The sequence below is a fragment of the Schistocerca cancellata genome, chromosome 7 (genome assembly GCF_023864275.1).
Source record: "Schistocerca cancellata isolate TAMUIC-IGC-003103 chromosome 7, iqSchCanc2.1, whole genome shotgun sequence".
Taxonomy (NCBI): Eukaryota; Metazoa; Arthropoda; class Insecta; order Orthoptera; family Acrididae; genus Schistocerca; species Schistocerca cancellata.
In genome coordinates this window covers 177693122-177709084 of record NC_064632.1, presented here as the reverse complement: position 1 = coordinate 177709084, position 15963 = coordinate 177693122, and the positions used below count along the sequence as shown (strand labels likewise).

Genomic DNA, 15963 nt, shown 5'->3' with positions numbered 1-15963 from the left:
GCATACAACATGAACAACAACAGTCCCATCAGACTTCCCTGGGGCATGCCTGATGTTACTTTCACTTCAACCAATGACTATCCATTCAGGGCAGTAAGTTGCATTTTCCCTACAAATTGTACCCACATAATCATACTATTGTTGATAAATGCTGGTGAAGTACTGAGTCACTTGCTTCTCAGAAATAAAAAAAATACTACTGCATTCACTTGATTCCCTTGGTCATTTTGATGTAAGAAAAGTGAAATTTTTAACTGGATTGAAGACTTTTTGACAGGGAGGATGCAGCATTTTATCTTGGGTGGAGAGTCATTGTCAGATGTGGAACTAACTTCAGGTGTGCCCCAGGGAAGTGTATTGGGATCCTTGATGTTCATGTTATATATTAATGATCATGCAGGCAATATTAATAGCAACCTCAGACTTTTTGCAGATGGTGCAGTTATCTATAATGAAAGAAGTTGCATAAATATTCAGATTATGCAAGGATCGACAGCCTGCTTTAAATTTTCAGCAATGTAAAATTATGTACTTCACAAAATGAAAAAGAAAATAGTATCCTCTTTCTATAAAGTCAATGAGTCACTCTTGGAATTGGTAACTCATACAAATGCCTGTATGTAAATCTACGAAGGGATGTGGAATGGAGTGATCACATAGGCTCAGTTTTAAGTAAAGCAGGTGGTCGAGTTTGCTTTATTGGTAGAATATTGGAGGAGTGCAGTCAGTATACAAAGGAGATTGCTCACAAATCGCTCATGTGACCAGTTCTAGAATATTACCTCAGTGTGTGGGACTCATATCAAATAGGACTACAGCAGATACTGAACATGTACAGAGAAGGGCAGTATAAATGGTCACAGGTTTGTTTGATCCAGGGCAGAGTGTTACAGAGACACTGAAGGAACTGAACTGGGAGACTCTTGAAGACAGATGTAAACTATTCTGAGAAAGTATACTGACAAAGTTTCAGAAACCGGCTTTAAATGATGACTCAAGAAATATATAACAATCTCCTAAATGCCACTCACATAGGGATCATGAGGATCAGTTTAGAATAATTACTGCACGCATAGAGGCATTCAAACACTCATTCCTACCACACTTCATAGTGGCCTCGTTACCAAGCAACCATCTCTAGCTTCTTGCTCACCCACTCGCACATTGTTGACTGCACTGCAGTCTTTGCTTTAGTTTATGATCGCTGCATAGAGAGTATGATCGATACTATTTAAGGGTACTGTACCCTTACATGCGGTTGATAATTTCTTTAGATTGGGCATGCACTAAGGACAGAATATAAAATATGGACAAAGTAGAAAATTATTTGAGGCATAGAAAGAGTTAATTTTGTGCAAAGCAAGGGCCACAAACCATTATCCTTCTCAACATATTGCCAATTTACAGTTGCCAGTAACTACCAGATATGTATGACAAATTTTGTGCCTTGACAAACATCTCAAATTCAAGAAAATATTGTAGAAACCCACACTCAGTGCTGTTTTTCTGGGGGAACGCTGGGGGATGTGTACCCCTAAACTTTTTCGTCGACAAACTAATTTTTTTATGATGTTGAGAACTTGGAAGAGTGCCAAAGATTTATTTTGCGGATGTAAATTTTTTATTTCATTTTTCCGTGTTGGTAATTGCAATACGAACGATCCCAGTGCAGTTTTTGGTGGGAAAAGTGGTGTCATTGACTGTTTAAAGCATTTCGAAGCTGCAACAATTTTTCTCGACAACTGAATTGCTGGCAGCCAGTTCGACAAGCATGTAGTGCCTTCGCCCACTAATAGTGGGCGACGGTAGTGCTAAACGGATATGCTTATGCTCAAATGCTGAGCTACCGATAGATGTCTCTACAGTCCCACTACCATGATGATGTTGATGACGCCATGGCTAAAAGCAGACGGGTGGTACCCATGCTTCAGTTATAAGTAATTTTTGCTGCATTATATCCAGTGTCAGAGTACACTAAAAGTTTTTTTTAGAAAAAAAGCACTGCCCACACTAATACCCAAACATAAACAGGCTAGATTGGAGTTTGGTAGAACACATGTCATGGATTTCAGAATGGTATAAAGTGATCTTCAGTGATGAGAGGAAGTTTAATGTAGATGGGCAAGATGGATTTCAGTACTATGATCTGAGAATAGAACAGCAGGTTAGAATGAACAGAAATTTTGATGGTGGAAGTGTTATGACATGGACAGCCTTCTGCACTAAAGATAAGCCAGGGATTGCTTGGCTGAACACTAGAATTAACTCTAACATGTATGCTGAGAAGCTAGAAACAGAACTGATTAGCATTACTTGATGTAGAAATACTTCCATGGTAGAGGCAGTCTGATGATGAAATTTTGAAACACGTATTTTAATAAAGAACTGTATGATCAAGATCTGTCTATATTACAAAGTTGTGCCAGAAACGATTAGAATGTATGAGGACTTAGGGTAAAAAAGTCTTGTTTCAACAAAATAATGCATCTGTGTATGTTTTTGCTACAAACAAAAAGGGTTTGTGGATAAAGATTTTGATGTCTTGCCCTGACCTGCACATAACATGGATTTGAACTTCATGGAAAACCTTAGGGGAATACTTGAAATACATGTTTATTGCAATGGAAGGCAATTTGAGGCTATATGTAAGCTGAAAAGAGCAACACAAGAGGAATGGGTGACAGTTCCACTGCAAGAACAACTAACACTAACGAAATCAATATTGAATAGAATTTTTGAGGTAATTAGGAAGAACAGAGGTTGGACAAAGCCCTAACAATGCAAAAACACAACAGAACAGTGAATGCCTTTATACCAGTTTCCATTCACAAAATGCAAACGCCTTATTTTGTTACTCATCTGATGAAAGAAACTATGTTATTCAGTCCTGATTATTTATATCTTATATTGCTTTGATTGTAAATTTGATTCATGTATGATTCAGACATTGTACAATTACTTTCCTGGATCACTGCCTTTATGTTAGTTTCCACTACTGTGTATGTATCTTGATAACAACTTTCTTATTTTAACATACAAGTGTAAACTATATGAGATGGCAGTGACTGTTAATGATTTTAAGGTAATCTGTGTCGTTTAGAACACTTACCACTTGCAAGATTTACAGTATTTGTTTCTGTGTCCAGTTTTGCTGTCACCCTTCCATTCATCATTTCGGCTGACAACATTGTAACATTGCCAGCATTTTCTCCTTGGACCATTTCAAGAACTGTAAAAAATTACAGATAGCAATGAAACAAAACATGGTATACTTAAAAAAAATAAAATATGAATTTTCAAGTCTCTATGCTGAGTATTTTGAGAAAAGGACCCAGTAGTTGCAAATGAATATTTCAGGTGATGAAAAAATACTGCATGGGCATTGTATGTTGGGGAACAGAAAGAGCTTTTTTTCTTTTCCAGTCCAAATCTTTTTTGGCATGTGCTGCTTTTACATCTAAACTACAAGATAATTGACAAGAAGAACTCCTTTGCATCCAAGGAAACACTAGCCATATTTTTCCAGAAGATGAAATTGAGTTCTCATTTTTTGGTTCAGGAACATTGGCATTCATCCTCTGCTCTGATGTTTTTTTTTTTTTCCATTTCTAGCATGAATCAGTGAATGCGAGTTTCATACACAGTATCAAATCAGTACACAAGATCAGTTGGTTAGTTTAAACTTGTTCAAACATTTTGGTCTTGAATTGGTTTTGGACATCATACTACATACACAAATCTTATCTTGCACAAGCTGTTCTCACTAGTAATTCTTTGTATGAAATGTACGATATTCTATCCTCTTATATGCCTATGAAAACTATGTCTTTCTACCAGACCCTGAACACCTTGCAACACTGACCACCTGCCATGTTGTTTTCTGCTAACAGTGGCACTGGATGCCCTATGGAGGGTCATACACTTAGCAAACAACTCTCACAGGTGTTGTCAGCTTTCCGAAACTTATAGCTGCAGCTACTGATTCACATACTTCATAAATTGGTTTCACTAGGCTGAGTGCACTCTGTTTCAGTTCATTCCACCAAATAATCCCTGACAATACTGGGAATCAAACCCAGGTACTTCAAATGGCAGTCAGATATGATGAGTGTTCAGCTATGGAAGTGGACCTAAATATCTATGAGCTTATTTATTGTATGCACCTTGCACAAACTACAAATAACATACTGTGCACTTTTTGGGTGTTCTTGTCTGTGGTTGCAGTTTTGGGACATAAGTTGTGAGGGTCAGTACTGTGAGCTGTACACCATATTTGAATTTAGTCACATAATTATTAACTGTTGAAAGAGACAAAGTAATGCCTTACAAAATCCTCACCAACTTTTGATGAATTTTCTTCCTGATTGAAGCATTTTATGGTGATATATCCCAGTTCATCCATTTGAATGAAACACGCACCAAAAAACTACTTTTAAATGCTTTATAGCGAGAACGATTCCACTGATATACTTGATAGGTGACTAATTTTATTGAGTGACATCTACCATGAAAAATCTTGTTGACAACATAGTTGCCCAAGCTCCTTATTGGTTTAGAGTAAATAAACGTAACTTATGACAACAAAACACAGCAGATAGTTCCCTCTGAGGAGACCAGTCCCACTAACTTCTTCGGTGCATATACTCATGATAAATAATATAATTTGTTCATATCTCATACAGACATACTCTCACAGTTAAGTACTTTATAGGTTCCTGTTATAAAGTGGTAGCATTGGTATGTTTGATCATTAACATATATATTTTTGTGTTTATTTAGGAATAAGCTGCACTTAGTTTATGTCATTCCTCCCACTTCCATGCTAATATGAGATATGAGCTAGCTCCACTCTCCTCCCCAGTTAGATGACAGGTACACTCTTGCTCAAATGGTCCACAGGTGTACTGCCTGTCCATAGTGTCCAACGGGCACTATGGACACTATGGACTGGCAGTACACCCGTGGCCTGTTTGAGCAAGAAATATGCCAGGAGAAACTGAAGAATCACAGGTACACTCTTGTTCTACTAGTTGTAGAAGGTATTTCTGAACATACATTTAGAAAAAAGTGACTAGTTGGTTTTACAGCCATTGTACAACATAAAGGAATTCATTTCTGATAACATAGGAGGAGTGATCATCAAGTTTTTACTATCTCATAGAAAAAACAGGCTTTAACAGTGAAACTTGATGATAATGATAGTCTGTCTTTACATAAGTGGTGTATTTTTTCCAAAGATGGGTCATTTAGTGGAGAACTTGGTTGTAGAAACCTGCATTTCAGCTTTTCAGAAAACATTCCATCTCAAAAATTACTTTTTTATCATTCTGTAAATGTCTGCTACTAATGGTTTCTTCATCTGTAGAAGGAGGAAGAAGCCTCTGTATGCCACACGAGGGAAATATGGGGATGAGGCAAAAATTAGTAGCTCAAAGAAGCAACATTGTGTTCCTATATCTTCTGCAGAATGAGCTGGGGTGTTGTGGACCAACAATAACACCTTTAACAGCTTCTCACAACATTTTGTCTTGACAGCCTTCTGCAGTCTCATCAGGAGATTTGTAGTATGCTCCTGTAACAGTTTGTCCCTGTAGAGAATTCTCTATTAGCACCATACCACACAATGGGAGCCCGAGAGAACACACAGCATCACCTTGCTAAATGATGGTCGGATCTTTGCCTTTTTGTGCAGCAATGACTTTTTGTGTTTCCATTTCAGACTTTCGTCCTTTTATTCAGGATCAAACTGATACACTCAGCACTCACTCACGGTAATCAAGCAATGAAAGCAGTCATTTGGACTGGCTCGACACAGTGTCTCCATTTCCACTGCTGCCTTAGTTTGGCAGCCATTTTTGAATGGTCACACAACCCAGCAGATGGTGACGAAGTTCAGAATCTTCTTAACACTGAGCTCTCTTGAACAACCATTCTGTTGTTAGTGATTCTCTATAATAATAATAATAATAATAATAATAATAATAATTTTATCATCATTTGGCCATTACAGCAATAGACAATGTCATATACATACTAAAATACAATTAATAGTTTGAAAGAAACAACAGGTTTGTTGTTAACATTATAGTATTATATTACAGTTGATAAATTCTCTTATATCATAGAATGGGTGGAGGCTAGCCGGTCATGAATTGTTTATTTGAATAACTGTTCAGGTAATTCTTGAACAGATTGAGGAAGATTATTAAATAATTTGTACCCCATGATTTCATAGCTGTTGAGTGACTTTGACAATCTATGGTAAGGAATATAGAGGCACCTATTCCTTCTTGTATTGTGGCTGTGTACATTTTCTCTGGTTTTTGTTTCTGGTAATTTCTTCTTCATATAAATTAGAACATAGTATATGTACAAGTTCATAACAGTCATAATTTTTTGTTCACAGAACAATGATTTACAGTGTGCCTTATACGCAGAACCAGTAATTATCCTAATAGCTTTTTTTTGCAGTATTAATATGTCATGTACACAGCTAGAGTTCCCCCACAAAATAATTACATATGTTATTATACTTTGAGAGAATGAAAAATAGGATGTTCTAACATATTTCTCAGGAACACAATCCATAAGTTGCCTTAACAGGAAAATAACTCTTGACATCTTACCACTAATATATTGTACATGTTGACCCCAAGAGAATTTATCATCTATCTATACCCCCAAAAATTTGACATAACTTGGATCATCTGACAGAAGCTTATCTCTAAGACTACAAACCATCTGCTGTGTTTTGTTTTCATTCAGCAGGAATCCATTTGCCTTGAACCAATAGGATGCTTGGTGAATTGTCTTTGCTGCACAAGTTTTAAGGCTATTGAAATCATCACTAGCACGAAGAAATGTTGTACTACACAGTGGTGGACTTGATAAATGATGGCAGATCATTTATCATTATTAGAAACAAAAAGGGGCCCAGTACAGATCCCTGCGGAACACCTACCTTGACTTGTTCTTACCCAACATTTCTTTCCCTACACAAACAACTTGCTTACAATTCTGAAGATATAGTTTTTTTAATTTAAGGCTGCTATGTCTAATGCCACAGAAGTCTAGTTTTTCTAGGAGTGGCTTATGCTTTGCACGGACAACACAATGCTCCCCGCCTCCGCTTTATACAGGTAGGTCTGCCTCCTGTGACACCTGGTGGTCTATTCTGTACTACATAGGGATGCCCGGATACTTTTGACAGATTGTATGCAATAACTTTTAGGTTAGGCACTCACTGAAGTCCGCAGGGTTGTGGTTGATGGGGCACTCGAGCCCCTGCTCGGCCAGGAAGGGCACGAGCGCCCGCGGCTGCCCCTGGAAGACGCACTGGCCCCGAGACAGCAGGTATACGTGGTCAAAGGCGTTGAAGAGCATGGCGCTGGGCTGGTGGACAGTGCACACCACCGTGTGGCCCTGGCTGGCCAGCAGCTTGAGCAGCTGCACGCAGTGCTGGATCGCCACCACGTCCAGGCCCCTGCCGGAAAGTTCACGTCACTCACTGCCGAATATTCGAGAAGAATTGATACTCTTTGCAGATAATACTAGGGTCAGAATAAATGCCATAAGAGAGAAAGCACAAAAATTGTCAAGTGTGAAGCCTGACATTATCAGTAAGGAGACAGCAGTCTTGTTGTTGTTGTTGTGGTCTTCAGTCCTGAGACTGGTTTGATGCAGCTCTCCGTGCTACTCTATCCTGTGCAAGCTTCTTCATCTCCCAGTACCTACTGCAACCTACATCCTTCTGAATCTGTTTAGTGTATTCATTTCTTGGTCTCCCTCTACAATTTTTAGCCTCCACGCTGCCCTCCAATACTAAATTGGTGATCCCTTGATGCCTCAGAACATGTCCTACCAACCGATCCCTTCTTATAGTCAATTTGTGCCACAAACTCCTTTTCTCCCCGATTGTTTACAATACCTCCTCATTAGTTATATGATCTACCCATCTAATCTTCAGCATTCTTCTGTAACACCACATTTGGAAAGCTTCTATTCTCTACTTGTCCAAACTATTTATCATCCATGTTTCACTTCCATATATGGCTACACTCCATACAAATACTTTCAGAAACGACTTCCTGACACTTAAATCTATACTCGAAGTTAACAAATTTCTCTTCTTCAGAAACGCTTTCCTTGCCATTGCCAGTCTACATTTTACATCCTCTCTACTTCGACCATCATCAGTTATTTTGCTCCCCAAATAGCAAAACTCCTTTACTATTTTGTGTGTCTCATTTCTTAATCTAATTTCCTCAGCATCACCCGACTTAATTCGACTACATTCCATTATCCTCGTTTTGTTTTTGTTGATGTTCATCTTATACCCTCCTTTCAAGACACTGTCCATTCTGTTCAACTGCTCTTCCAAGTCCTTCGCTGTCTCTGACAGAATTAAAACTGTCACGTGTGAAGCCCGACATTATCAGTAAGGAGACAGCAGTCTGAACGTAATTTATTAAAAAAAAATTTTTTTTAATGTAAAAAACTTTTAATGCTTAGATCGTAATTTTGATAATACAATTAAATCAGAATGACTGGTTTCGGTTGATTCCTACACGCATCTTCAGACTGATCGAGTGTAAAAAAGAGTTGAACATGCATTGGAAAACATACTTAGTAAAGCGGCCGTCACAAAATTAGACCACTCAAGGTCACACTTGCTCACCGCAGTCTTCCGGCACTAACAAGGGAAACTCCCCATCGCCCCCCCCCCTCCCCCACCCTTCAGATTTAGAAGTAAGTCATCCCATTGGATAGCCCGTCAAAAACTGAAAACAGATCAAACTTGAAAATAGGAAGAAGGTGTACTAAACGTCGGAAAAAGAAGCAGGAGAGGGTTTGATGTCCTGGAGGACCACTTCGGGGAACAGTATTCTGGCTCTGGGGTAACCAGAGGCCACTGGCATGCGTGTCGATTGACCGCCATATTCTCCGGGTCTGGACAGATGTGATTCCTTTCCGTGGAGCTGTATTAAAGACAATGTGTACAACAATAACCCCAAAACCATTGTTGAGCTGAAAACAGCCAATCAGGAGGTCATCGACAGCCAGATCAAACTTGAAAATAGGAAGAAGGTGTACTAAACGTCGGAAAAAGAATCAGGAGAGGGTTTGATGTCCTGGAGGACCACTTTGGGGAACAGTATTCTGGCTCTGGGGTAACCAGAGGCCACTGGCATGCGCGTCGATTGACCGCCATATTCTCCGGGTCTGGACAGATGTGATTCCTTTCCGTGGAGCTGTATTAAAGACAATGTGTACAACAATAACCCCAAAACCATTGTTGAGCTGAAAACAGCCAATCAGGAGGTCATCGACAGCCAGATCAAACTTGAAAATAGGAAGAAGGTGTACTAAACGTCGGAAAAAGAATCAGGAGAGGGTTTGATGTCCTGGAGGACCACTTTGGGGAACAGTATTCTGGCTCTGGGGTAACCAGAGGCCACTGGCATGCGCGTCGATTGACCGCCATATTCTCCGGGTCTGGACAGATGTGATTCCTTTCCGTGGAGCTGTATTAAAGACAATGTGTACAACAATAACCCCAAAACCATTGTTGAGCTGAAAACAGCCAATCAGGAGGTCATCGACAGTCATTAACAGTCAGACATTAACAGTCAGAAACAGTAGTCCAAACTTAATGTACGCAATATCGAGCAACGTTAATGACTGTTGTGTCGAGGGTGTGTGGGGCGCTGATAACCACGCAGTTGAGCGCCCCACAAACCAAACATCAACATCAGAGGGTGTGTGGTCATGGTGTTTGATTGGGAAGGGGGAAATCTGGGTTCTAATTTCACTCGGTCCCATTTTTTCCCCACAAATTACGACTTCCCGTCCGGTCATTGATGTGTCTGTTCATTGTATTCAAATTTGTGTATGTGTCGTGGCATAACGTCTATTTGCAACAGCAACGTGTAACGAAGGGACTTTCAGACGTACTGGTACGTACCTCCTATGTGTTCTACACAGGTACCACATGTCATGCCTCTTGATTCCGTTTTGGAAGTTTTGACTCTTGAATTCCTTCATTGTACCATAGTTCATACCCGTTTATTTGTCGTTTTCGTTTCTGTGAGGGGTCTATGCCGCACCTCGCATGCTCTCACTATTCATCACAGAATATGAGTCATGTGATAAGAATATGTTAACGTCGCAAGTAAACAACGCAGAGATTCAAGAGTCAAAACTGTTGGTACCTGTGTAGAACAAATAGGAGATGCGTACGTCTGGAGAACCTTTCGTTAAACGTCGCTGCTGCAAACGAACATTACGACATGACACATACACAAATTTGAATACAGTGAACAGACACGTCAATGACCGGACGAGAAGTTCGTAATTTTGTGGAAAAAAAGAAAAAGTGACCGAGTGAGATCTGAATCCGGATATCCCCCTTCGCAATCAAACACCATGAGCACACAACCCCGACACGACAGTCGTTAACGTCGCTCGATGTGGACACGTTAAATGTGAACCATTCCTGTTTGTATTTTTACACAGTTCAGTACATCTTCTTCCTGTTTTCATGCTTGCTCTGTGTTCAGTTTTTAACGGTCTATCCAACGGGCCGCCGGCCGCTGTGGTCGAGCGGTTCTAGGCGCTTCAGTCCGGAACCGCGCAGCTGCTACGGTCGCAGGTTCGAATCTTGCCTCGGGTATGGATGTGTGTGATGTCCTTAGGTTAGTTAGGTTTAAGTAGTTCTAGGTCTAGGGGACTGATGACCTCAGATGTTAAGTCCCTTAGTGCTTGGAGCCATTTGAACCATTTTTCCAACGGGCCAACTTACCATTAAATGTGAGAGGGGTGCGATGGGGACTTTACTTTGTAACCGCTGTGGTTCGCCCGCCTCATGACTTTGTTGCCGCATGTACATTGCTAAAAGTGCAGTAGGTCAGCGCCAGTTGAATGTTCTGTTGTGGCATGAAACAACAAGTTTACTGTTACCAGTCACTATTTATTTATTTCCACGACGCGTTTCGAAGATTTAAACCTCCATCAAAACAAAATATGACAACTGACATTTGATGTGTTACGACAGTGAAAGAAACCTGCGACCACTGGAGACAGTATCAGAAGTTACCCCAAAATCGTAACACAACATACACGTATGCCATACTAACAAATGTAGATCCGCCGGATGATGAACGTTTAAACCTTCGAAACGCGTCGTGGAGATAAATAAACAGTGACTGGTAACAGTAAACTTGCTGTTTCATTCGATGTCAATAACAGTCACGGTAAAGCCTAACCTAAATGTCCCCTTTTAAAGTGAATGTTCTGTGTTTCCATGCGATATTGTGTGTTCACTTGTGGTTTGTCTTCCGTGGGACGGTGCATTGACGTGTGTTTGGTAGTGAGCAAAATGCAGGAGCGAGGGCCCACATATACTGCCACTCCGGCCGGTGTGCGTTAAGGCCGAAAAGACATTCGCAAACGTTCTAAAATTGCCTTATCGACCGTACTGGAGATTTATTTTACTAGTCTGGCCAACAGTGAAGAAGCCAGGAACAATACAAATTTCGCCCAAGTTCATAAAATGGCAACAAAACGTTGTGGAATTTCCGAATCCACGGTATTCCGTATTAGCCGTGCGGTAAATGTGAGCACCTGCTTTGATTCACGAGGAACGGCATATAAACAGAAACAGAAATTACAGAATTTGACGCTTCTGACAAAAAAATAATGCGTAGAACTGTACTTCGATACTACGAAAGAGGAGATATCCGACTGCTAGAAAAATACACAGTGATCTCCGCGAAAAAATTAATCATTGTGCGTCAGATACCTACATTCTTTGTCTTCTGCGCTCACCTGGATTTTGATTCAGAAAGTATATGGATGGACAAAGAATTTTAATGGAATGCATAGACATTGCAGCAAGAACGAAGTTTTGAGTAAAATGCACGTACTGCATCTGTTGGTAGGGAATGATCTAGGTCGTATTAAGGCGAGCCTTCGGACTAAGTATCTGCGGCTGCTTACAAGTATTCGCGCATGAGGTCGCTCGTAAATAAAATGCGAACATACGTGACAATATACAATAATGGTATGTCAGATGTTACCAAAAGTAATGTAATGATTTTGTTAACAACTTTTTCGATGGATACAACAGATCGCAAATTCATCAGCGACGACGTTTTTCGTTACACAAGCGGTACATTTTCACATCTCTAACCGTATTTTTTTTTTTATCTCAGAATATTGATACGTTTTCACGATAAAACATACAGCACGCTCATCAGTGAACTTTGAGAATGTTCGTATATTATTTTCAGTCCAAACATAACATTAGTTCAGTTTCTTACACGGGTTAAAGTAAAAAAAAATTCAAAACATAAGTTTTTATTTATTTAGTTATTTTCGTAGCAGTTGGCAAGAATTTTCTTTTGGGAAGTACTGCCTCCAGTTCTAGAATAAAAATGGAGATCTCTAATATTTTTACTAACAACTGAAATTATCACTAAAAAAATAACTGGCAATGCTGTAGGACTGCGAGAAGATCCGTGCTTGTTTCCTTGACGGGCGCTATTGTTAGTCATGCAATGGAATAAATTCTTATTATGGGCCAACAAGACTGCGGCACTATGTAGGTAAAAGCTTCTCTGTAAGTGAGCCAGGTTGTAAACCATAGTCTCGCAAGATGCAAATAATACAGAGGCATTAGTAAAAATGGAATCTAATGCCCGTTACTTGAAACTGTACAGTAGATATTATAGTGAGAAAACTACAGAGGGGTCCAAAAATACATCCACTGTTTAAAAGTCCATAACCTGCAAACTAATTGACGGAGTTGTTTCATTTTTTTGTGAAAGTGTAGCTTAAAGTCCAACTTAAAGATATCACTGTTGTTGTTGTTGTTGTGGTCTTCAGTCCTGAGACTGGTTTGATGCAGCTCTCCATGCTACTCTATCCTGTGCAAGCTTCTTCATCTCCCAGTACCTACTGCAACCTACATCCTTCTGAATCTGCTTAGTGTATTCATCTCTTGGTCTCCCTCTACGACTTTTACCCTCCACGCTGCCCTCCAATACTAAATTGGTGATCCCTTAATGCCTCAGAACATGTTCTACCAACCGATCCCTTCTTCTGGTCAAGTTGTGCCACAAACTTCTTTTCTCCCCAATCCTATTCAATACTTCCTCATTAGTTATGTGATCTACTCATTTCCTAACCTAATTCCCTCAGCATCACCCGATTTAATTCGACTACATTCCATTATCCCCGTTTTGCTTTTGTTGATGTTCACCTTATATCCTCCTTTCAAGACACTGTCCATGCCGTTCAACTGCTCCTCCAAGTCCTTTGCTGTCTCTGACAGAATTACAATGTCATCGGCGAACCTCAAAGTTTTTATTTCTTCTCCATGGATTTTAATACCTACTCCGAATTTTTCTTTTGTATCCTTTACTGCTTGCTCAATATACAGATTGAATAACATCGGGGAGAGGCTACAACCCTGTCTTACTCCCTTCCCAACAACTGCTTCCCTTTCATGTCCCTCGACTCTTATAACTGCCATCTGGTTTCTGTACAAACTGTAAATAGCCTTTCGCTCCCTGTATTTTACCCCTGCCACCTTTAGAATTTGAAAGAGAGTATTCCAATCAACATTGTCAAAAGCTTTCTCTAAGTCTACAAATGCTAGAAATGTAGGTTTGCCTTTCCTTAATCTTTCTTCTAAGATAAGTCGTAGGTTCAGTATTGCCTCACGTGTTCCAACATTTCTACGGAATCCAAACTGATCTTCCCCGAGGTCGGCTTCTACTAGTTTTTCCATTCGTCTGTAAAGAATTCGTGTTAGTATTTTGCAGCTGTGGCTTATTAAACTGACTGTTCGGTAATTTTCTCATCTGCCAACACCTAATTTCTTTGGGATTGGAATTATTATATTCTTCTTGAAGTCTGAGGGTATTTCGCCTGTTTCATACATCTTGCTCACCAGATGGTAGAGTTTTGTCAGGACTGGCTCTCCCAAGGCCGTCAGTAGTTCCAATGGAATGTTGTCTACTCCGGGGGCCTTGTTTCGACTCAGGTCTTTCAGTGCTCTGTCAAACTCTTCACGCAGTACCGTATCTCCCATTTCATCTTCATCATCCTCTTCCATTTCCATAATATTGTCCTCAAGTACATCGCCCTTGTATAGACCCTCTATATACTCCTTCCACCTTTCTGCTTTCCCTTCTTTGCTTAGAACTGGGTTTCCATCTGAGCTCTTGATGTTCATACAAGTGGTTCTCTTATCTCCAAAGGTCTCGTTAATTTTCCTGTAGGCAGTATCTATCTTACCCCTAGTGAGATAAGCCTCTACATCCTTACATTTGTCCTCTAGCCATCCCTGCTAAGCCATTTTGCACTTCCTGTCGATCTCAATTTTGAGACGTTTGTATTCCTTTTTGCCTGCTTCATTTACTGCATTTTTATATTTTCTCCTTTCATCAATTAAAGTCAATATTTCTTCTGTTACCCAAGGGTTTCTACTTGCCCTCGTCTTTTTACCTACTTGATCCTCTGCTGCCTTCACTACTTCATCCCTCAAAGCTACCCATTCTTCTTCTACTGTATTTCTTTCCCCCATTCCTGTCAATTGTTCCCTTATGCTCTCCCTGAAACTCTGTACAACCTCTGGTTCTTTCAGTTTATCCAGGTCCTATCTCCTTAAGTTCCCACCTTTTTGCAGTTTCTTCAGTTTTAATCTACAAGTCATAACCAATAGATTGTGGTCAGAGTTCACATGTGCCCCTGGAAATGTCTTATAATTTAAAACCTGGTTCCTAAATCTCTGTCTTACCATTATATAAACTATCTGATACCTTTTAGTATCTCCAGGGTTCTTCCATGTACACAGCCTTCTTTCATGATTCTTAAACCAAGTGTTAGCTATGTTTAAGTTATGCTCTGTGCAAAATTCTACCAGACGGCTTCCTCTTTCATTTCTCTCCCCCAATCCATATTCACCTACTATGTTTCCTTCTTTCCCTTTTCGTACTCTCGAATTCCAGTCACCCATGACTATTAAATTTTCGTCACCATTCACTATCTGAATAATTTCTTTTATCTCATCATACATTTCTTCAATTTCTTCGTCATCTGCAGAGCTAGTTGGCATATAAACTTGTACTACTGTAGTGGGTGTGGGCTTCGTATCTATCTTGGCCATAATAATGCATTCACTATGCTGTTTGTAGTAGCTTACCCGCATTCCTATTTTCCTATTCATTATTAAACCTACTCCTGCATTACCCCTACTTGATTTTGTGTTTATAACCCTGTAGTCACCTGACCAGAAGTCTTGTTCCTCCTGCCACCGAACTTCACTAATTCCCACTATATCTAACTTTAACCTACCCATTTCCCTTTTTAAATTTTCTAACCTACCTGCCAGATTAAGTGATCTGACATTCCACGCTCCGATCCGTAGAACGCCAGTTTTCTTTCTCCTGATAACATCCTCTTGAGTAGTCCCCGCCCGGAGATCCGAATGGGGGACTATTTTACCTCCGGAATATTTTACCCAGGAGGACGCCATCATCATTTAATTGTACAGTAAAGCTGCATGCCCTCGGGAAAAATTACGGCCGTAGTTTCCCCTTGCTTTCAGCCGTTCGCAGTACCAGCACAGCAAGGCCGATTTGATTATTGTTACAAGGCCAGATCAGTCAATCATCCAGACTGTTGCCCTTGCAACTACTGAAAAGGCTGCTGCCCCTCTTCAGGAACCACACGTTTGTCTGGCCTCTCAACAGATACCCCTCTGTTGTGGTTGCACCTACGGTACGGCATCTGTATCGCTGAGGCACGCAAGCCTCCCCATCAACGGCAAGGTTCATGGTTCATGGGGGGGAGGGATATCACTGTAGGTGTTATCAGATATCACTGTAGGTGTTCGAAATGGTCACCATTAATATCCACACACAAACAATGCCGCCGACCTGCAGCAGTTGGATATTT

The 15963-nt window shown here is 40.2% G+C and overlaps 1 protein-coding gene across 1 annotated transcript in view; it reads right to left on the bottom strand.

Annotated features, from left to right (window-relative positions):
- LOC126092489 (ATP-binding cassette subfamily G member 4-like) overlaps nt 1-15963 on the bottom strand; it is a 334061-nt gene that overhangs the window by 25085 nt on the left and 293013 nt on the right. The window contains exons 5-6 of the mRNA XM_049908106.1: nt 7245-7483; nt 3110-3229 (exon numbers count right to left, since the gene is read on the bottom strand). Of these exons, the coding sequence (XP_049764063.1) occupies nt 3110-3229; nt 7245-7483 (359 nt within the window). The remainder of the gene's footprint in view (nt 1-3109; nt 3230-7244; nt 7484-15963) is intronic.